This window comes from Drosophila virilis, chromosome 5 (assembly GCF_030788295.1).
Source record: "Drosophila virilis strain 15010-1051.87 chromosome 5, Dvir_AGI_RSII-ME, whole genome shotgun sequence".
Taxonomy (NCBI): Eukaryota; Metazoa; Arthropoda; class Insecta; order Diptera; family Drosophilidae; genus Drosophila; species Drosophila virilis.
In genome coordinates this window covers 5,568,640-5,591,560 of record NC_091547.1, presented here as the reverse complement: position 1 = coordinate 5,591,560, position 22,921 = coordinate 5,568,640, and the positions used below count along the sequence as shown (strand labels likewise).

The 22,921-nt window shown below is 43.1% G+C and overlaps 6 protein-coding genes across 7 annotated transcripts in view; 2 read left to right on the top strand and 4 right to left on the bottom strand.

The window, feature by feature from the left end:
* Mef2 (myocyte enhancer factor 2) overlaps positions 1 to 12,667 on the bottom strand; it is a 59,255-nt gene extending 46,588 nt beyond the window's left edge. For both annotated transcript variants that reach the window (XM_032436762.2, XM_032436763.2), the window contains exon 1: positions 11,738 to 12,667. The gene's annotated coding sequence lies outside the window, so the exon portion shown is untranslated. The remainder of the gene's footprint in view (positions 1 to 11,737) is intronic.
* A 78-nt stretch (positions 12,668 to 12,745) lies between these two features.
* Positions 12,746 to 13,369, bottom strand: Pdrg1 (Pdrg1 prefoldin-like subunit). The gene is made up of 2 exons (XM_002051011.4): positions 13,052 to 13,369; positions 12,746 to 12,996 (listed from the first exon to the last, which is right to left on the bottom strand). The coding sequence occupies exons 1-2, from the start codon at positions 13,281 to 13,283 to the stop codon at positions 12,830 to 12,832; spliced, it is 399 nt and encodes a 132-aa protein (XP_002051047.1). The 5' UTR covers positions 13,284 to 13,369; the 3' UTR covers positions 12,746 to 12,829.
* Positions 13,370 to 13,530: 161 nt separating this feature from the next.
* LOC6625716 (venom serine carboxypeptidase) lies at positions 13,531 to 15,351 on the bottom strand. The gene is made up of 2 exons (XM_002051012.4): positions 15,209 to 15,351; positions 13,531 to 15,152 (listed from the first exon to the last, which is right to left on the bottom strand). The coding sequence occupies exon 2, from the start codon at positions 15,133 to 15,135 to the stop codon at positions 13,696 to 13,698; it is 1,440 nt and encodes a 479-aa protein (XP_002051048.1). The 5' UTR covers positions 15,136 to 15,152; positions 15,209 to 15,351; the 3' UTR covers positions 13,531 to 13,695.
* A 193-nt stretch (positions 15,352 to 15,544) lies between these two features.
* On the top strand, positions 15,545 to 17,314 carry Spn55B (Serpin 55B). The gene is made up of 3 exons (XM_002051013.4): positions 15,545 to 15,743; positions 15,816 to 16,678; positions 16,996 to 17,314. The coding sequence occupies exons 2-3, from the start codon at positions 15,821 to 15,823 to the stop codon at positions 17,266 to 17,268; spliced, it is 1,131 nt and encodes a 376-aa protein (XP_002051049.1). The 5' UTR covers positions 15,545 to 15,743; positions 15,816 to 15,820; the 3' UTR covers positions 17,269 to 17,314.
* Positions 17,315 to 17,833: 519 nt separating this feature from the next.
* Positions 17,834 to 19,481, top strand: Snx16 (sorting nexin 16). The gene is made up of 3 exons (XM_002051014.4): positions 17,834 to 19,070; positions 19,136 to 19,272; positions 19,340 to 19,481. The coding sequence occupies exons 1-3, from the start codon at positions 18,063 to 18,065 to the stop codon at positions 19,398 to 19,400; spliced, it is 1,206 nt and encodes a 401-aa protein (XP_002051050.1). The 5' UTR covers positions 17,834 to 18,062; the 3' UTR covers positions 19,401 to 19,481.
* Positions 19,482 to 19,705: 224 nt separating this feature from the next.
* Positions 19,706 to 21,155, bottom strand: Dlish (Dachs ligand with SH3s). Its single transcript, XM_002051015.4, has 3 exons — positions 20,986 to 21,155; positions 20,785 to 20,899; positions 19,706 to 20,726 (listed from the first exon to the last, which is right to left on the bottom strand). The coding sequence occupies exons 1-3, from the start codon at positions 21,029 to 21,031 to the stop codon at positions 19,745 to 19,747; spliced, it is 1,143 nt and encodes a 380-aa protein (XP_002051051.1). The 5' UTR covers positions 21,032 to 21,155; the 3' UTR covers positions 19,706 to 19,744.
* Between the last annotated feature and the right edge of the window lie 1,766 nt (positions 21,156 to 22,921).

The window sequence follows — 22,921 nt, the reverse complement described above, 5'->3', positions numbered from 1 at the left end:
CAACCCTCGTTCAAGTTCAATGCAATGCGAAGAGGGCCACGACGCTGTCCTTGACGTCGACAATGACGCCGGCGCCGACGTCGACGCCAACGCCGACGCTTATGCGAATCGCGCGACAAAGCTGCAAAGCTGCGATAAATGTGGCAAGCGGCGGGCGCTTGCGTTGGCGCACGTCGTCTTTGCGTAATGTAGGCGTGCGAAGGCGTAACGGTCAGCGCTTGCAATAGTCCAAGCGTGTGGTGGGAAGGTGAGTTTCACACTTGTGTCCGTGTGTTGTGTTTTAGTATGCGAGACGATTGCTTGAGTAGAGCCCAAAGGTAAACAATGCACTGCGAAATGGGAGCAATGGAGAGTATACGACTAGTCGATGCCCTGCTTAAAAGTATAATTAATATAAATAAATATTAAATAATAAGTTTTTGTCTAATGGGAAAAACTTTAACTTAACTAGATGGGATTTTCGCCTGAATATAAACCAAATTAAGTGATCCCGCTTTCAATATATCAGACGCCTGTGCCTAGTGTCTATTACATATATTTTTCTGTGGTTATTTAATACTGCGAGAAATTCTTTTTAGTATTTACCTGCACTTGAATAATAACTAAAAACTAAAGCGTTTAGCGGTATCCACTTTTTGTTTGTTTGTGTTCTAATTAGTTTATGCGAAACGTGTTAAGAAATTGCATAAGAAAATGCGATTATTTGTCTCAGTGCACAGGTGACAAGCAGGCACGGTAATAAACATGCAGACGACAACTAGGTGGGGGACAATAATATTGTCAAATATATATCACTCGAAACAGATTGAAAATATAAAAATATGAAAAAAAAGCTCTTAGCATTTCATATGCTAGCAAAAAGCGTTCGTGATCTGGGCCCAATTAATGATATATTAGGAAAATCTGTAAAAGTTTTACTAGTCTTACAAACAGGTAATAAAAACCAATTTATCGCTAGACTTTTCTTTTGGCTGATACAAATCTATTCACACCATAAAAAAGTGCACTAAAATGTGACAGAAATGCAATTTGCTTGAATTAAATACAACAATGCTGATAAGAACAGTTTGGGCATTAATTGGATTCTGATTGGAGGTATAACTGCAAATGCGTGTACAACACGCTGTATACGTAATATTTGAGTTAAATTTGCTTATTATTAATATGCACAATTTATTGACATCACGTGCGCAACTGCTGAAAAGATCAGCAATTATATGTGTGTTGACAAATCTACATGCAACAATCACAAGTGTTACACACACACACACAGAGAAATAAACAAACAATTAAAACAAACAACAAAAGGCGCAAAGTCGTTTAATCAGCTCAACAAATAGGCAAAGCGCTCAGATAAATGTCACCCATTATTATTGTTGTTGTTGTTGTTGTGTGCTCTTTATGCTACACATGCTCGTAGCAACAAAAACAACTTAACTAAAGTCACGTGTAAACATACGAAATGCTGTAAATTGGTATTTATTGCAAGTGGCGAATCAGAAGCGCAAAAGCAAGCTAAAACAACAACAAAACGAAACTCACACACACACACACACTCACACATGCGAGCGAAATGAATAAAATGTGATAAACACCAAAGCGGCGAAAAGTCAACAAATTGTGAGTTCAACTGAAAAAAAAAAGAGCAACAACAAATATAAGCACACACACACACGCGCGCGCCCAAAGATTTGTTTGCCTGCGCGAGCCGGAATACAATTAGAATAAAGCGTAAAGCTACAAGTGAGCACAACAACTAAATGAGAGCGCGAGAGCAGCTTTCTGCAACGGTGGCTGGGCTGCATAAATGACATCACAATAACAGCAGCAACAACAACAACAACAACAACAGCGAAGCAGCACAAATCAAACCAGACGCTGCGCTGCGCAGCGCGATAACAGCGCATGAGAGGCGACGTGGCGTAAGAGAGCAGGCAAGAGAGAGAGAGAGAGAGCGCGCGCGCCAAGCATGTATGACATCAGCGTATGCACGATTTGTTAACAGTTAAACGCACGATCGTTACCATGCTCCAACAGCGGGTGGGTGGCGGGCATGTGTGTCCGTATGTGTGTGTGTGTGTGCGTGTGTGTGCGTTAGGTTCGGAAATACTTGAAATACTGATGTGGCCAGCCTCTTTGATTGGCTCGTGATTTATTCTCGCGCTTTTGTTTTGGCTTTTTGTGTTTTGTTTACTTTTATTTCAAGTGATTTCGCTAGGCAAGTCAATAAAAAGAGGAGGGGGGAAGTTCTTTGGCGAACACGTGCCCGAACATGGCCTAAGCCAAACATGTTTGTGTGTGTGTGTGTGTGTGTGCTGCACTCTACCTGCTGAACGGCAGCAACACCAACACTCATTAAATTTTAATTGACGCTTCATTTGGCGGCTGGAAACGCGTGAAATCTCTTGAGAACCGGTTGCCCATCGAGCCAATGTTTAAGTTGCCAAAAAAAAAAAAAATAATAATAATAATATACAAGCAGCAACAAAACAAGCGGAAAAAACTCAAAAAAAAAAAAAACCAAACCGCAAAATCATACACAATACACGCACACACACACACGCACACAGAGAGAGCGACTCACACAGACACACACACGCGCCGCGCTTTGCTTAACTGTCGAGTCTAATAATTTGTTCGTTATTGATTTATTTCCTTAGCTGCTTTATCAACTCGCGACTTCTTATTGGATTCTCATATTGTTTTTTTCTTTTCACACTTTATTGTTGCTGTTTTTTTTTTTTTTTTTTTTTTTTTTGGTGCGTAACATTTGATTTGCTGTTCAGTTTTGTGGCATAAAACTTTCGCAAGCATTTGAAAAAAACATATATCATTTTTTCATCGTTTATTTCGTTTTATTTTTGCCTCTTTTTTTACTTTTTGTTTCTTTGACTTTGGCTCCATGTTGACACCTTAATCACCTGGCCGGGCATTTGAAGCCGGGCAAACGCGCTGTCAAAGCACGGCAATTTGTTTAAACAAGCACTTTGTTGATCGCTGAAGATGCCCAAGTTCTGTGCAGAGAATCATTTGGAGTGAATCTCCTTTTCCCCTCCTTGTCCCCTCCCCTCCTCTTACTCCTGTTTCTTATGGGTATGCTCAGCGTAAGACGTGAAATATCTGAAGAAATTGTGAGGCTAATACATTTTAGAAGAGCTTAAGATAAATGATTTCAGTTTTTGCGAGTTCTTCAAACAATTTAAACGCTATTTTTTGGGTTTGAGGAAAAACTTAGTTAATATTCGTTAATCCAAAAAATATCACTAAGTTGAATCTGGAAATGTGCCTTCATCTGTTAATGTTAATTTCTTGCATGTATTTGTATTTCTTTATACTCGCATAATAATAATAATTATTTATTATCACAAATCGAAAGAATAACATTTTATTTAAGCAGCTGCAAAACGTTAACAATTGTTTAATAGATTTTTACAATCTAACTTTTTTTTGGGAACTATCTAAATACGCAGATAAATTAAAGGTAAATTTTATAAATATTATATATATATAGAAGAATATATACCCAGACTTAGCTGCCAAATTGATTTGGAGACCGAACCATAAACTAGAAGACAAACCTTATGAAAATCGGATGAGATTTAACCGAGTTTTTGGGGATGGGAAATTTTTAGCTTGGAATCTATCTCAATGAACAGATAAAAAAGAGTACACTTTAAATAAGCAGATAAACTAGATAGATAAACGCTTATCTATAAGAAAATAAGCGACAAGCGCGCAAATGTTGTTTGAAAAAGGTTTTTGCTATTCTTCTTTGCCTCATTCGTAAACGTTTCACTTGGCAGTGTTTTACAAATATGTTAGATGTCTTCCTGAACCGAAAGCCATTTATTGAGTACTAAGTTTTAAGCATTTCACGTGTGCAGCTCAGCAAATAGCTAAATATTAGTAAACTTTATTTTTTACAGATTCCTCTTACTGAGTGCGCACTGTACATTCGCACGCACAGTTTAACTTAATTGCCTAATTTTTGTTCGCAACAAACAACAAATTCTTTTGCTTTTTGTATATCTTTTCCTAAGTTTAGTTATTCGTCCACAGACTTCATTTAAGTGCGCGATTCTGTTCGTTTGAAATGTGTTGATTTGCTCAATGAAAGCAATTAAATCAAGAGGGCCCCAAAAGTGGCCACGTCTCGGCACAGATTTCTATGTTTCTACAGTTTTTTGGGCTCTAATCATCTGAAGGCAACTCGAGAGCAACAACAAGATGTAGTTGTTGCTTTTGCTGATTAATAATTTATGCATATACACACAGAAAATTATTAAAAATCATGAATCTCAACACACACACACACATACACAACATTTTGCACGGCAAATATTTATTTTATTAAATTTAAATGTGTGTGTTTATTTTGGCCAACGGCGAAGATCATGTCGCAGCAACAACTATTTTTTGCCAGTCAAATACCCTGTAAAAATGGTGAGCGGGCATGATAGGGCACTAGGTAGTTTGGTGTATACATTTTATAGACGTGCCGGTTGAGTCCATGTATGCCCTATAAGATTCAGAGACTAAAGATGGATATAGATTATACAGTACAGGGTATCTCTTAGTCACAAATATATAGAGATTTACATATTAGTACCCGATATTATATAGATCATAAAGTACAGGGTATCTGTTCTTAAAACGAATATTAGGATAAGGTTATACCGTACAGGGTAGCTCTTAGTCAGTCATACTAAACACTCTATGCCAAGCTCTTGGTAAATGGCGTTGTACAAAATGCTTATTAAGCACAAGAGTATTGAATACATTTTGGCCAGATGATAATTCGATTTTGATCAAGTGTTTTATGCCACAAAAGGCTCAAGAATCAAGAATTGAAATAACATTGAAATGAAATTGATTTGCGCAACAATTAAATCGACAATTGCCAAGCTGAGAAATCAGAAACGCTTTAGCATTGCCTTAACTAATTAAAAGTTCTACACAACTTTCAGCTGCTGCAGCCAAATTGAATTAGTTGACAACTGCAGGCAGGCAAAACAAAGCCAAGAAAAAAGAATTAACAAAAGAAGAGAAATAAAGTTGTTAAAAAAAAAAACAAAAAGAAATGCGTACAAGTTGCACATTAAACAGCATTTCAAAGTTACGCAAGGGCCAACGTTGCGTATGAGCAATGCGCCTGAAAATGATTGCATGTAGGCAGGCAGGGGGGCGGGCTGGCTGAAGGGGGGACCTGGCATTGTTTGTGGGCGTTACACACAGCTGACGCACTCTCACGGCGCCTCCGCCTGGGTCTACACATCTAATTCAGCTTACCTTTGCCCATTACGTGCACTATTTTAATACATAGCTGGATTATTTTTAACCATTGTCGAGGGATTTGAAGGTTGAAGCATTAAACAGTTGACCAATTGACCATTTCAAGCATATGTCATTCGATCAATGTCTGCTTCGCGTAGGTGAATGTCTCTTTTATTTTCGGTAACCACAAACAAATATCCTGTTACCGTTTGTTAAAATTACATTTCAAATTAAATGAGACCGAATCCAAGGCTTAGTTTTGAGAATTGATAGACTAGCATTTACCTATTACACATTGTTTTATACACACAACAAGCAAGAACATCAGAAGAGGCTGATAAAACTCTAATCATATGTTAAGAGCAACTCTGTTAACGTGACGCTGTTAAAGAGATGTTAAGTATGTGTTATGTTAAGTTTAGACTGTTAGCTGTAAGTTTCATGTGCATACCGTTCTATTGAGATTTTAGAACAGTTTTTAAAATGAAATTTGCATTTTACACCTATTTTTAAAGTTGAGAAAAGTTTCTAAAGCCAAAATTTACTTCACAGTCTATATCTTGAGGCACTTTCCCAAGTGGATTTCTCCATTTACCACCGTCTAAGTTGCTTATTTGAAGAACTGCTTGACTAGAATATGCCTATTACACATTGTTTTTTTCACACAATAAACAACAACATCAACAAAATGCTGACAAACATAAATGAAATGTTAAACGGTAACTGTTAACGTGATGCTGTTAAAGAGCTGATGTTAAGACGTGACAGTTTGCTAGCTACACAGAAAATGTACACAGAAATGTACTACTTTATATTTTATATTATTTTGTATTTATATTCTATAACTTTTATATAACCTATAAGCCCTTTATCTTCTGAAGCTTTTATCTTTTAGCATTCTCTCAAGAGCATTTCGCCAGCTACCACCAGCTAATATGCCCCATCGAAAACCCTCAGCAGGGTGATGGCCAACAAAAATTGTATATCTCTCAATACATGGAATTAAATATATAAGCAGCTTAATGAACCATTTGAAACTTTCACAGCCATCATTATGATATTTTGGCAATCAATGCCAGAAGTGGAACAACATACGTTTTACAGTCAAATTCGGCCAGTGCGAAAATGTAAATGACCTACGCGAATTAGTTGGCAAATATATCATATATAGAAATGATACAGCGGAGAATCGTTGAACTTCATTCAATCACAAACTCCAGGGCACAGAAAATGATAAATGCTCTCAAAGAGAACAAACGAAAAGTTAATTGTCTAGGCAACTAGTTCGCATACCCTACGATTTAACCACTGAAAACCCGTTCCAGCTGGCCAACTGGCCAATGCCGTCCAAACACAATTACCTGTGGGCCCCGAAAGCGAACCGAAACGAGACTGCAATCGCGCTGAGGAGCCTCCAATGATAATGATCTTTGCAAAAAAAAAAGAGAGAAGAAGATGAAAAAAAAAGTAACAGCGGACAAGTTTCAAGATAACCAACTGAGGCTGTGGGCTACAAAGCGGCCTGGCCTGCTGCACGGGACTCTAAAAATAGCTAGCGCTCATTAGAAAAAGGCTAAAAATAGCCGCAAGTTGAAGCGCGTCGACGGCGACGCGTTCGCGTTGAGCAAATAAAAAAATAAACGTAATAAAATAAATACAAAAAAAAAAAAGCTGCTGGAAAAGCAGCGCATACTGGAATAGCAGCATGCGCCTATAAAAAGCTAAGCAAAGACTGCGAGTGGGCACGATGAACCGAATACTGGCGTCAGGTGGGTGCTAAAACAGAATTTAACTAACTCTTATTCAGTCCGAGCATAAACTAGGTCCCTTTATTACAGAGCATTTACGTGCTCGTCTCTCTGCTGTTGATAACAGCTTAACATGTTTACATGTTTATGTTAATGTTAAATGTTAGTGTTGATATCAATTAACAATACTTCAAAGTAAGCTCAACTTGTTTTCAGTCATAGCTTTGTGTTAAGGCAAAGTACTGTAGATAATCCTAGAGCTTAAATACATATTATTTACATGCTCTTCTCTCTGATGTTAGATGAGCAACTGTTGATTGGCGCCGTAAAGCTCAACATAATGTTAATGCTTGCACTCTGTTATTTACATTTTGTTTATGTAATCACATTACATGTTTATGTTAAAGTTATGTAAATGTTAATATTAAAAACATTACTTTGGCGTTAAAAGTGACAAATGTGTTGATTAGGAAAACAGCGGTTTTTTCGCATAACTGCAGGGTATTTTATAGTCCTGCGTCGCCTTGAGCTATTCTTTTAGCTGCTGAACTAGTTTAATGTGCAGAAGGAGAACAGGTTCGACAGTGATTAAAATTAAGTTTATTTTCGCTGAAAAATTTAAGGATTAACGATCCAAGCCAAATCAGTCTTACTAAAATAAAGATAAAGTAACACACACATATTATAAAGCTAACGGCTTTTACTTCATATCACATATATTTAATTTAGCCCCTTAATTTCTATAACTTTTTTAAGTTCACAAAATAATTTCAAACAATTAAGTTAAATCTCAGTGGTATTTTGGCAATGTTTACATTTGGCAAACAAAAGCCAAGATCAAGTATTTGGGAAAGGGATGTGTCTGTGTGTGTGTGTGTGTGTGTGGGTAGGGGGGGTTGTGCGTGTGAATAGCAGCCAAAAGAACCAAGCAGACAATGCCAAAGCGGCTGTCATGGTAAACTGAACTGAGTAAATCAAATAAAACTAGCGGCAGGGGGCAGCAGCAATAATAACAATAATGCCAACAACAACAACAACAACAACAAACGTCACTTCAAACAGACAACAACACAACACAACACACACTGGTCAAAGGGGAGTAAAAGAAACAACGGCAAAGCTATGGCATGTAAGAGAAGTAGAAGAAGAAGAGAAAAAAACAACAAAAAGAAACCCAATAACATAAAAGCTAAAGAATTTTTGCGCAAAAGGATGGAAGGCGACTACCGCTGAGGGGGCTGAGCAAACGAGTGCATGTGTGTGTGTGTGTGTGTGTAAGTAGAAAAACCCGCTTACAGCAGCAAAAACGGCGGCGGCAACGCCAAGCGACGACCTTGATAAGTTTCACACACACACACACGCACACAGAAGCAGCGCAAAACTGCTTACGAAAAAGGAAGGGCTGGCAAGGAGCGCACGAACAGCCTTTGGGGGCAATGAAAGAGGCCCGCGCGCACACATATTTGATGTGCGTGTGTGTGTGTGTGCTTGTGTGTTTGCAAAAGAGGGGAAGCAAAAAGGGTAGGCACAAATATCACACCACAATCGATGCCACCATGGTGAGTTCTGTTAAGGCGCGCTCTCTGGCACGCGCGCGCGCGCTCTCTCTCTCTCTTTCTCTTTCTCGGGCATCAACAAGTGGCTGCTGCTCCTGTTCCTAACTCAATTTGGTTTTGTGTGTCTTTGCGGCGCTCTTTAAGCAACATCGCGTGGTGAGCTTTTCTTTGTGTTGTTGCTGTTGTTTAATGTTGTACAATTGTACATGTACTGTATGCACATGTGTATGAGTGCACATACATATTATCATGCTCTGCGTTTTATTATTGAATTTCTCAAGTCGTCAGCCTGCTGCTGCTGCTGCTGACGCATATAAGAACGCCAAACAAATGCGACCGACCGCTTGTCTGCCTTTCATGCCGCTCTCTCGCTCTCTCTCTCTCGTTCTCCCTCGCTCGCTCTTTCATTTACTCTCTTTGGCAAGCGCTGCCAATCAGCTGTAAATCAGCTTGAGATTCAAATTGAATTAATATTATTTAATAGATTCGCTTTAAATATTGATGTGCTTAGCTATATGTACACTCTATATACTGTGTACGTGTGTTTGTGCATGTGTTAAGTAAATGGAAAATTTTTCGTTAGCCATTGGGAATGTAGTGTATGCAGCTAAATCAATGCAAAAAGCTACAGCAGCAAAAGCAACAACAACTTTAAAATGATCGTGCAACGTGCCTGAAATTATAAAATACAAATCAACGCGGAACAACGCGAACAGAAAACCGGCGCTGCACTTGCTGCGCCTGCCACACACAACCGGCTCAGATCAACAGACGGACCGGACGGACAGACAGACGGACGGGCGGACGGCCGGACGGTGCAACGTCTAGTTTGAGTTTTGAACGACAGGCGAACACAAGAGACAACCCATAATTAATCAGACTGCCAGGCAGCATTTTACAATTTACAATGTACAGCCAACCACATTGCAAATTCCAAGCAGATCCTTTACAACAACAACAACAGCAACAACAGCAATGAAAGCTCTGCTAACGATATTTCTTTTTCATTTGTCTATCACTTAACTCTTTAATAAAAACTATCCGCTGAGGAATGCATCAATAACTAGTTTGTGGTTTATCCGAAAGGTATTTTACAATTTACAAGGTACAGCCAACCACATTGTAAGCAAGCAGATCCTTTACAACAACAACAATGAAAGGTTTGCTAACGATATTCCTTTTTCATTTATCTATTTAACTCTTCGATGGAAACTATCCGCTCAGGAATGCATCGATAACTAGTTTGTGGTTTATCTAGAAGGTATTTTGTGAATAACATTTTTATTGACTTACTCTTACTCTTCATATTGCGTTTTTAACACTGCGACGTTCACAATAGATACAATTTGATTTTTTTTTCCTTTTTTCATTCGTTCTTAGCCAAATCCATGTGTGAAAACAAGTTTTCAAACATTAATTCGCATATTTTTACAAATTATATTAAAGCTCATACATAAAGACAGCACAATAAGAACAACAACAACAACAACGGCATTTATTTCGTGTACTGCGAAAAACTCGTTTTGCTTGTAAAACTATTTAACAATTGTTATGCCAAAAACAAATAATAATAAATAAATATATGTGTATATTTGCTAGAAAAGATTAACATAGCATCTGATGACAAAGGTGTGAAAGAGAAGATTTATATAGGAAATTAAAAACCCAATCAAAGTTAAGTCGAAGAGTAAAGACTTTGCCTAACAAATAACGCATAAATCTTGTTAGTTTCCAATTGATTTTTGACTGAAAGAAAAACTTAAATTTGTCAAGGAAATAAATATTACAAAATTAAGAACTTAATATTTACTTCCTTGAACTAATCTTGGCTTATGCTTATCGTTGAGCTTAGCTCAGCCTCTGAGTAATACTATCGATAAATAGTTGCATCAAGTTATTTACATGCACACATACATATCTATGTGTATGTGTATGTGTGTGTGTGTGGTGTATCTGTGCTTGTTCTCGCAACAGCTTCTGATTACTCTCACAACACTGTCCAAATAAAATGTTAAATTGATTGGCCCTTAAACGTATCGTGCAGTGTAAGCTAATGATAGGGAAAATTTGTGTACTTTTCTGTGCAAATGAATAAATTAAAATAATAATAAAAAAAAACCCCCGAGTAGTCAAAAACAACAACAGCACAAAGTTATAATTTAACTGTTATATATGTGAGTGTGTGTGTGTGTACATACTCTAAATAATATTACCGTTTGGGTTTTATTCACTCATGTGAGGTAACTGTATTCAATTGCCCATGTAAATGGCATACAGAGCGCACACATGCATGTGTGTGTGTGTGTGTGATTAATCAGGAGTGCACACACTGGCCCTGAGAGCGAATTAAACGTCAGTTTACAACACGCACAGGCAACAGCCAGACCCAGCCGATGCTCAGCTTGAAAGAGAAGCCTGCGAATAGCAGCATATATAAAACTGTTCTACAGCAACAATTTATCTGTACTGATCAGCAGCCCACTTGCGGCGCCTCTCTTCCTGTCACAAATGAGAGCCGCTCAAGAGAGCACAGCATGTGGGGAAGTGTCATTGATCCACCACGTTTGGGCAATGATTCGCGCTCTCTTCTGCTATCAGTTGCCGCTGCTATCCGGCTGCTGTTTGCTGCATAATGTGTGAGCCGAGGGGGGGTCGGGCTGCTCGTCACTTGATTTGATGAGCGCTGCGCTGCGCTGCGGCTATGCTGCAATCAAAGTACACAAACACACAAGCACAGACATGCACACAGCCCTAGGGGCCACAGAGCTTGGGCTTTTTCCAATATGCATAACAAAACTATTAAAGTGGATAGACGAGTTTTAACCAGCGCCAAGCGTGCTGATAAAGCAGTTTGCGCTGGTCAAGCACACAACAGACACAAAATATAGTCAGCGTATAGGAGAGAGGAGAGTTGCACATAGAAAGCAAACACACACACACACACACACACACAAGCAGAGGGCAGTTAGTGGTAGCGGTTTAGGCTCAGCCTTAATATCCATAAAGGCTCGATAAAAATAACTCAGCATTGCCTGCAATCAATTTTAAAATAGACACAGCAGCAGCAAAAAAATAAGAAGAAGAAGAAGAAGAAGAAGCAGAACCAAAGGAGACAAAACTAGCCAAAGGCCGACAAGCAGCAAGGCAATTTCAACTTACCGCTGCGCTCCCGCGCCGCACAAGTTCAAGGCCAAGTGGCCACGGCGCCTCCTCTCTGTCTTTTGCTGTGCTCAGCTGCGCTCTCCTCTATCTCTCTCTTTTTGCGATTTGCGAGCACTGCCTCTGTGTGTGTGTGTGCGTGTGTGTTGGCGTACGTGTGTGTGGTTTTTTTTATGCGCAACCGTTTGCATGCAAAAGAACTTTCGTTTTCAAGTACACGAACCGCCAGCACCTCCTGTGTTTATTGTTATTATTGTTGTTGTTGTTGTTGTTGGCTGTTTTCTTTTTAGTGGAACGCGCGCGTTGTTCACAATGGGAATAGTCGCGTTTGTTTATAGCACGCGTAACATTTTCTTTTTTGCAGCCAAATCAAGAAATTTACAAAATTTGTATATGTTATTTGCAAGAGTGCACACTCGAGCCTGACGCTGGCGGCTTTGTAAATTAATTAACAGCACTCAAACTTACACACAGCACACACACACACACACACACACTCGCATACGCACACGCACACTTAGCCATATCATGCGAGCGCGCGCGCCGAGATAAGCAAAGCAATTTATTTGCACTAAAATTTTGCTTTTTGCACGCCGCTGCTGTTAAGGGGTGGGGGGAGGGGTGGAATGTTGGGGGAGAGCCTAAATTCACCACACACACAATCTCACACACTGGAATTCGTCGCAGCAGCACACACTCTGGCAACCCGACATAAACGCACGTTTCTGTTACAAATGATTTGCCAAATTTTGGAATTTCTGTTCACTTGTCCCGAGCACTGTGATAAGTTGCGACGCAATTGGTTTTTAGTTGCGTTAAATAATTTGTTTAGCTTGTTAGTTGAATTTCACAGAATTTAGAAACAACCAGAGACAACGCAAAACCAGACGACACCGCGATTACGAGGCGCAACAACAAATGGTGAGCGTGGAGAGAGCCACGATTGCCAGAGTTGCCAGGTCGGGAGCTTTTTCTTACGCCAAAAAAAGCTTATCGTTGGTGTTGGAAAACGTTCAAAATCGGCGCTAAACAATAACACATGCGACTTATTTATTTTACTGATTGCTAAATTACACATTGTTTTCGTATTAATTAAAGCATGGGCAAATTGGCCTTTAACGCATCGAATTCTGCGCGATCCAGAGCCTTCAAATTGGTGCCAGAGAAGGGTGATTTGAACTCGACGTCGCGATGTTTGTTTACCAGAATCTTCTGATCGGAATATATCACATTGATTTGTTGATTGATTTGTTCCTGATCTGCAAATCGAACTCATATATATGCATGCACGCATAACTGTATATGATTAGTTACCTTTTTTGAGCAGCTCCACGGCTCGTTCTCGCTTCATTTTGACCAACATGCTGCCTATTGTTATCCAAACTTTTGGCTCCTCAGACTTTTCTATCAAACGCAGCGCTTCCCGGTTTTGCTGGCGCCGTTTGTCCATTACAGTTAGCTCCTGCTTGTTGACCAGGATCTTATCGGCCAGCTCCTCCGTTTTGGTAATTATCTCAATGCTTTTGCTCAAATCCGTTTGCGACATTTTTGCTTAATTTTAGTTTTAGTTGTGAAATAAGCTGAAATGCCGACAAAACGTAAACAAAACCGATTAAGGTGACCAGAGTAAACTAAATTTGGCAATATTTAAGCGCAATGTTGGTTACTCTAACAGCTGTTTGCAATATGGTCACCCTGTCAATTAGGTGAGTTAGGAAAAGCGCGCGAAATTTAAATAATAAGTTTATAAAACTCTAAACGGGAAAGTCCCTGTTTCTATTTATATTATTACATTTTGTTCCATTTTATACTTCTTTAATAACCATTTCGAATTTAATTTAAGCTTAAGTACAATCGACAATAAACGATCTCAGATTTACATTTTTAAATTGAATTTTTAAATTTAAAGCTGTTTTTTTTAGGTGCTTTTTAGCTGCACTCAAGAAACCATCAACATTTTAATGCTTGTAGTGAGTGAGATGATCGATCATCTCGTAGAGCCATTTGGGCTGATCGTGCGGCGCCATATGACCGGCATTGCGTACCATTATCTCGACCAGATGCCCGGCATGCTTCACATAGCCGGCCACCTCGCCATCGATGCGCCAGATTTCACGGGGTGCGATCTTATATTTGGCTGCATCCTTGAACTTGAGTTTCTGCAGATAGTTGCGGGTCAAGGGATACGCGACAATAATGTCCAATTGGCCGCTGTAGATGCAGACGGTATAGTCGTTCAGGAGCTCGGCTATCCAGGGCGCGACACTGTCCATGACATCCTGTTTCAGATGCATCTCCACCTTGTTCTCTTTGTCCAGATCGTGGAACGTCATGTTGCCCACGTGTATGGCGCGACGTGTGGCGCCTGCCTGCAGAAAGTCACCCAGCTTGGACTCCGAGCCATCCGGATGCGTGAGCAGATAATTGTAATACCAGCTGTAGCCGGTCAGGTTGCTGAAAAGGGAGCCGTTGGTCATGTCGCCATTAATGAGCGAATCGAAGACATCGAAGGCGCAGTTCATGTCCCGCTTCTCGATGCACTCGGCCCCCTTTGTCTCCGCATCGTGAAACTGGACCAGGCCGTTGTCGTCGATCAGGCCCAGCTGGTAGAGATAGTCGCCGTACTTGAGCTGGTGCAGCGGATCGGACAGGCCGTTGCCAATGGCCACGCCCTTGAGCGGAATATGGACACGCGCCTCAATCGAATTCTGCACCTTGTGTATATGATAGGCCAGGGCGGGCACATATTTGCCGGCATACGATTCGCCGGTGACCCAGAAGCCCGCATTGCTGCTCCACTCGAACAGCTCGTACAGCTGCATCACAGCCTCGTGCAGATTACGGCCCACATCCTTCTCGTTGCGCGCATAGCCCTCATCGTGTTCGGTAAAGCTAAAGCCGGTGCCGACGGGATTGTCAATGTAGATCAAATTGTGCGTCTTGCTCCAGGTATAATTGCGCTTCTGCAGCTTGCCCTGCTTGTCCAGCTGGAGCGGACCGTTCTCTGTGAACAGGCCGAACAGCGACGAGGCGCCGGGTCCGCCCTGCAGCCACAGCACAACGGGCGCATAATCCGTATCCGTCTCACTCGGGAAATACCAAAAGAACATATTCGATTTGTAGCCCTGATCCACGGTCAGATAGCCCGCATAGCTCTCCACGCCATGAAACTGGCTGCCATTAACGCGCGCCAATTGACGCACATGCTCCCTGGGCAGCTTGTCGTCGTGGATCAGCGGGGTGAGGAAAAGCGGCTGGCCCGGATCGACGCCGTCGTTAAAGTACGCATAGCGCGGATACGGATTCACAAAGCTGCGCCCATACGCCCTGCGTTCTGTGGCAAGCACAGCCGCAGCTGTTGCGATAATTAAAAGCACGCAATGAATTGCGCTTTTCATTGTTTCGTGTGCTGGGACTAGAACGGTGCAAAATTCGCGTTAATCAGTTGGCTGGGCGTGTAACCGTACTTACCCGTTGCGTGATAAGCTAGATTTGCACTTTTGCTGAAAATAGAAAAAAAAAAATTCGCGTCTGAGCCGCCAAAAAAGTTGCTGAAGAAGCGCAAGTAACGATTCGTATTGTGCGAGTGAACTAGTTCCAGCTGCTATCGAGCTGGTTGGCGCAGCGCTGTTATCGATAGCAAATCATCGCTTAAATTTATCGTTTTCAAACAGCTGTTCGCTTCAAAATACAGTTTAAAATTGCAGCTGACATTTTAGAAATGAAATTGCACACAAAACAAATTAATAATAAACAAGCCAAAGATATTAACATTGTTGACAAAAGCGCCGCACATAAATCACGCAGCAAATGTCCGTTAACTGAAGCGTCAACAACGCCGCCCTCATTTACCGCTGTTTCGTGTGACTCATGGGCAGCGACGCTTTCGTGGGCGCAGCAGCGCTGCTGGCGCTGCCGCTGCTTTTGTGGCCCAAAAAACATTCCAGTTCAGGCAGCTAAACGTATTGGACGCACGCTCTCTCACACACACGCACAGTTAACAATTGTAAGCGCACAGAAAGTAAATTATACGATTACGCATTTCTCATACTCCCGCCCCGTTTTCGCCCACAAATAGAAAATATGTTCGATTTCAATTTGGAATTTGCGCGTGGCGGCGCCTCGTTCACCAGCGAACTGTTCCAGCTGCTGGCCGCCGGCGGGCTACAGCAGAACATTGTCTTCTCACCGTTCTCCATACAGGCATGCCTGGCGCTGGCCTTTGCCGGCGCCCAGGGCGAGACGGCCGATGAGATAGCCAAGGGCCTGCATTTTGTATCCAATTTTGGGCCGGAGGTGGCGCAAACCTTTCAGTTTGTGCTGCAGAAGTACAAGGACAGCGAACTGCTGAAGGTGGCCAACAAGCTGTACGTGCAGCAGGGCAAGCAGCTGAAGGCCAGCTACGAGTCGACCATCAAGTCGGACTACAACACGGAGGCGGAGTCCATTAACTTTGCGCTTGGCGCAGCGGCTGCCCAATCGATTAACGGCTGGGTGAATGCCAAGACGGAGGGCAAGATCACCGAATTGGTGACCGCCGATAGCTTCGATGAGAACACGCGCCTGGTGCTGCTCAATGCGCTGCACTTCAAGGGCAGCTGGGCGCACAAGTTCGATGAATCGCGCACAGCTGTGGATGATTTCTGGATAGCCGAGGAGCAGAGCATCAAGGTTAGCTACATGAATCAGAAGGCCAAATTTGGCTATGGCTATTTCGAGGATCTGGACTGCACCGCACTGGATATGCCCTACAAGGATACCGATTTGTCCATGCTGGTGCTTCTGCCGCAGGAGCGCGAGGGCCTCAAATCGCTGGCCGAGAAGCTAAAGAGCGTCAATCTGGTGGACCTGGCCGCCAAGCTGGCCGTCGAGGAGGTGACCGTCAAGTTTCCCAAATTCAAGGTGGACTACTCCATCGAGCTGGCCGACAAGCTGCAGCAGGTGGGTAATCTGTGTTCTGTGTTGACACGTCCCCAGTTTCTCAATATCTTCATGTCAAGCTCTTATCGTTGGTTCGTTTCGGTGGCTTATCATGCAAATGCCTGAAAGATTATTTATAGGGTATTTATATTTAGTTGGCGCATTTTGCGGTTCCCATTTAAGATCATGTATCGGGCATTATGTAAGCGCCTTGCGCTGCACTCGCATATCTTATCTTAAGTGTGTGTGCTGAGCCGTGAGCTCATCAATAATGTATTTGTTCATTGTTTATTTTTATAATATCGACATGATTATTCATTGTTCTGTTTCGCCGCCAGCTGGGCATCACGAAAATGTTTAACGAGGGCGCCGAATTCGATAATCTGCTGGAATCACCGGAGGGCATTTTTGTCTCAAAGGTTGTGCACAAGGCGACAATTGAGGTGAACGAGGAGGGCACCGAGGCGGCCGCTGCCACCGGCATCATCATGATGACGCGCATGATGCTGATGCCGTTGCAATTCCAGGCGGATCGCCCGTTTTTGTATGTCATCTGGAACAAGCGGAATATTTTGTTTGCGGGCGCTTTTGTCAATGCCCCGACTGCTTAGAATCATGCGGAAGCCCTTTAATTTATTATTTTGATATTGATTTTGTTTAAATAAAAAGCAATGGCACACAAAATTACTCGTCTTTTCGAATCAATCAACTATATTTAAGGCGAGGAGGTTCAAATTGGGCACTTTTAATGTGCATTGGCAGCACTAGCTTCGCGCGCAGCTTATTGTTATTTTCTTATACTTATATATATAGATATATATAATTATTAATATCATGTATAGATGCCTTACGCACGTCATATTAATTATTATTATTCGATTGATTTTGTTTACAAGCAAAGCACGCAACAAACCAAAATGCGAATATTTGAATTTCGTGTACATCGACTAAATTGTATTGGCAGCACTGGTTTCGCGCGCAGCTATTATTTGAACTGTTTAATACTTAACCTAAAAATACGTCAACCAAGTTGTGGGATGGGCTGTTTTTCATTTGCTGTTATTTTCATACTGACTGTGTTTACAGGCAAGGGCACGTTAAATGTGAATATTCGAATTTGTTGTACATCGATTAAATAGTGATTTGGCAGCACTGGCTACGCGCGCAGCCAACTTCAAATGAGTGTGACCCCACTTTGCGCGCAGCCAACTTCAAGCGCACGCTCCGTTCATTGAACCAGTTCCACGCTGAACTACGCAGCTCGTATTGGTTTGTGCGAAAAGAAAACAAGCCAAGCACTTAAATACATATATATATGTGTATATATATAGACGATGCGGGCTGAACAATTAACAGTCATGTGGCAATAAGCAACATTTTTCGCATCAGCTCAACAATTTAAGCAATGTCACTGCGTGCACTAAGGAAACGGGATACTCAATTCAGCCAGAGCTCTGTCAGCAGCGCGAAAGCGACGCTCTTCAAGAAAGCCAACAACAACAATAACAACAACAACAACAACGGCGGCAGCAGCAGCCCAGCGACAACGTCACCGAAACGCTCTTTGAGCACACGAAAGCTGCTGCGGCAGCGCCAGCTGCTGGGACGCGGCACACATTCCAATCCGGATCTGACGGAATTCCAAAGGACCTCAGGTAGGCCTCACCTGTTGCGCCGCAAATCGGAGAGCGATGCCCGCGCTGTGAACCTGGCGGATCAAACATTTCGTCGTCTGACCGCAGCCAACGCCAAGTCCGAGGTGTGCCTGCAGCGCATCAGTTCGCATAGCTACGAGCAGCCGTCGAGCCGGCGACAGGAACGGAACGTCATGCTGGGTGGTGCGCGCTCCCATCGGGATCTGAGCGTTGTGCAGCTTGAGGGCGCGGGACGTGCGCCGCGCCGCATGAGCGAGTGCAGCATGGGCTATAGCCAGGGCAGCGGCAGCGGCGGCGGCGGTGGTGCCTATTCGCGACGCACCAGCTCCATGTTTGCCAGCCAGATGACGCTCTCGTCGGGCGGCGCCGCAGCGCCCGTTGATCCCAATGCGCCGCTGCGCGTGCCCATCATTGGCTACGAGGTGATGGAGGAGCGTGCCCGCTTCACCGTCTATAAGCTGCGCGTCGAGAATCCCGATACGAACGACTGCTGGCTTGTGATGCGCAGGTACACGGACTTTGTCCGGCTCAATGGGAAGCTGAAGCAGGCCTTTCCGCAGTTCAATTTGCTGCTGCCGCGCAAGAAGCTCTTCGGTGACAATTTCAATGCCGTCTTTCTGGACAATCGCGTCCAGGGTCTGCAGATGTTTGTCAACTCGATTCTGGCCAAGGATCAGCTGCGCAAGTGCAAGCTGGTGCGCGAATTCTTTTGCCTGGACGAGCCGCCCTCCTACTCGGAGTCCATGGAGGAGTGTCGTGTGAGTAGCGCACGCAAGATATATGCTAAATGCTTAATATAACTAATTAGAGTGCACGCTTACAGGCAATCTTCGAGGCCCAGGAGGAGACCATAGCGCACTTGAAGCTTCAGATACAAACCAAAAACGATCTCATACTCAGCTTGCAGCAAAAGCTGCGCGAGGAAATGATCGACAAGGAGCAGCTCACGCAGGAGCTAAAGTAAGCTAGAGCCAAGATATATATGTATATGAATATACCTTTATTTGTATGCACATTCAATCCACAGAAATCTCAGCCTGGACTGCTCGCATTGCTCCTCGGCGAACGATAGCATGGCGCTAAAATAGTTAGGAACAGGCAACAAGGTTCATCGTGTGCGTGTGTGTACAATATTATGCTGAGCATAACTCTATGCATACGCACGGCATACATACATATATCTCCCAAGTGCATATCAGGCGATCCACAACAAGGCTCACTATATCTATATATATATATATATACACATCAGAAGTGCTTTAGTATTCAGTTTGATATTAAGTCTAAAAGAACATATAAATATTTTTATAGATATATATATGCGGATTTTTACGCGCCGAACATTTAACTTAGCAATTAGCACAATAAAATTTACAATAATATTTAATTAAAATCTATCAGATCTATTTATAAACTATATAACTATATCCGATCAGAGGCTGGTCATCGCCGGCGGCCGTGCATAGGCCTTGGGTATGAAGCCGTATTTGCGCGTCTTGGGCGCATATGCCCACAGCCAGCCGTCCACGGTCTGATTGTTTAGATCCGCATAGATCCAGTCGCCGCGGCGCACGGACAGATCGTCGGGCGCCTGCGCCTTGTAGTCGTACAGCATGACCAGCTCCGTGCCATGGTAGCGCAAATCGTCCGTGCCTATGCCCAGTTGTTGTTGCTGCTGTTGTTGTTGTTGTTGTTGTTGTGCCTGTTGTCCCTGCTGCTGGAGCATGCTTTCCATGGCATTCAGACCGCCACCAGTTAGATTCGCATGATGCTGCATGTTGCTTTCGTTGAGAGGCGCCGCGGTTGGCGTTGCCTTCTGCTGCTGCAGCACGCGCACACTGTCGGCGGGATAGATGAAATTGGCCGGTACAAAGCCCTCCTGGCCATCGCTGCGCATTATCCAGAACCAATCAGGATCCTCGCGATTCAGCACGGTCACGAATTCGCCGCGCTCCACGGACAAATCGTTCTCGTCGCGTGCAATAAATGTGTAGAGCACAATGCAACGTCCCGACGGCTCCTTGATGAACGGCGTGCACTCGGGCATGGCCACATGCAGATTGCTCTCCAGATTGTTGGCTGCCGGGGCTGTGCCCGCAGCGATCGCTTCATCGCACAGCACGTCCAGTTTGTTGTCAACGCCAACGCCCAGCAGCGGCTGGTTCTCCTCGTGCGGCTGCTCGGGACACTGTTCACGCGGCAGCTTCTTTTTGATGGCCAGCTCAGCTAGCTGTGTGTTGTAGGGCGCGCAGTAGGAGAAGGGTATGAAGCCCTCCTGCCGTGAATCCTGTCCAATAACATAGACCCAATCGTTTTCCCTATACAATATATTAACCAGCTGGCCGCGCTTCACCTCCAGCTCATCATCCACGCAGGGCGTAAAGTCGTGCAGCACAACCATTTTGGAGTCGGGACTGCAAAGGCAATAATATTTATATGCATATGTAAATATTGTTATTTCAATCATGCTACCTGAGTCCGTGCTCCTTCTCAATGCCCACACGCACCAGAGTCTCTATGCTGGAGGAGCCTGTAATGCGGCCCATGCCCACGGGCGCCAGATCCCGTTCGATGTTGGCATTTGTGGCTGTGTGAAAACAAGTTTGTTGTTTGAGTCTTTCATTTATCATTTGCTGTTTTGTTTTTCATTTTTCTTTAGCTGCGCATGCGTACCTTTCTTTTTATCGCGCCGCATGCGCACCGGACACAGAAAAGCCATTGCAATAGTGCTATAACTAATTTTCAATAACTTAAAACTAGTTTAAATTAATAGAGAAACGATTTTAATAAGTCCTGCCAAGTGGAAAATGCATTGCAGGTGCATGCGATTGTTTTGTCTATCGAGCCGAGCGTGCGTATATCGAACGAGCGTGATTAATCGTTATCGGCCGACCGCCACAAAAACAATTTGTGCGCCCAAAAAATTATTGTTCTGCTGTGCTTCAGTTTTTTTTTTTTTTTTTGCGTTTCAATTATATTAATTATGTTGTTGTTTTTGTTTATTTGTGCCGAACAAATGCCGCCTTTTGCTGCGCCTTCAAGCGTGTAAGTAAACATTGGAATTCTGCATAACATTTATGCATGTATTGGCCTCACAGAGCGCGCACCTTGAGCCAGGTTCAATGCACTTGTCCGTTAGTTAGTCGAAAGAGTACGTAGACTTAATTGCCCCAATTTAAATTAATGTATTGTACTAAATGTGTCAGTGTGCTTGCAGTACTTATGCAAGGTGCTTAGCATTGCTCGCTTGCCAAGATTTATGCGAGAGATGAGAGTTAAATATTGTTTGACAACATGTTTGAGTTCTGTTAATAATATTTGTCCATTTATCAGTTTGCTGCGTTTCAAGGTTGAATTAGAGTACGTCATGGCATTATCCTTGCAACAGCATCAACATCAACATCCTGTCGAAACGGGCAATGCACTATTTTGGTGCCAAGGATAAAGCTGTTTGCACGCCATTTTCGATTATTGTTGCACCACTCAACCCTCTATGTGTGCGTGTGCATGCGTGTGTGTGTGTGTGTGTGTGTGGGGCAAGCGAAAGTACAGCCAACTAACAAACTGACCTACACAGCAGCCCATGCCTGAACCCAGTCCCCAGCTCTCAAGTTCGATTTCATTGCCAAAAAAAAAAAAAAAGAAAGAGGGAAACTGCGCATTACAATTGCTCCTGCCCCTGCCCCTGTCCCTGCTGCTGCCCCTGCCGCTGTGAGCATTATCCTGGCATCAGGCTCAACCCGTCTCGCCGTCGACTTTTGCTTACTACGCAGTTGATTTTTGCATCCCATGTTCCAGTCATATCTAGCTACCTTCTCCCATGCCCTATCCCAAGAGTTTTAGCTAAGAGCACGCGCTCTTCATCCAAAGAGCAGAGCGTAAATCGATGGAACGGCGTCTGCGCATTAATTCACACGTAAAAACCATTCACTAAAACAGCACAATGAAGCCGAAGATGATGAAGATGCTTGACGTGAATGCTGCTCCTGCTGCTTCTGCTGCTGCTCCTGCTGCTGCTGCTGCTGCTGCTGCTCCTTCGACTGAACATGCAACGCCGTCTGGGCAGCAGACAGAGGCTTACGGCCAGCCACTGGCTGACTAAGTGGGTCAGTTATTTTTGGAGTCACGCGCTTCTATTTGCGGCAGCTGCCTGCCAAGCCCAATAGGTGTCCTGCCACTCGTCCTGAATTCAATTCGAGTGCTATTATAAAACTGTCAGTCCGATTGTTTCAGTCCAGGAATTGTCAGATTTACTTCACATGCACGTCCGCCGCGCCCCTTACAACATTTCACCATGTCCATGTCCTCCACCATGGAGCAGGGCGAAGGCGGGGGGCGTTGCGCTTGTAATTCTCGTAAATCGATTTGTTGAGCTTTCAATTTCATGAATGGCATTTCAATTTGTCCAAAAACAACGCTAAAACCGAAAAGTTTTCAAATCGCAAAGTTGATGGACGTGGACGGAAAAATGATTGTGAATGTGGCAACTTTTGGAAGTACCTATATGACCTTTATAAGGATCTAGAGTATAGGCAATATCTAGTACTTTGTTGCGTTCCGTTTAGAATTTCAATATATATTATTGATATAATTTGTATAACTAGTTATT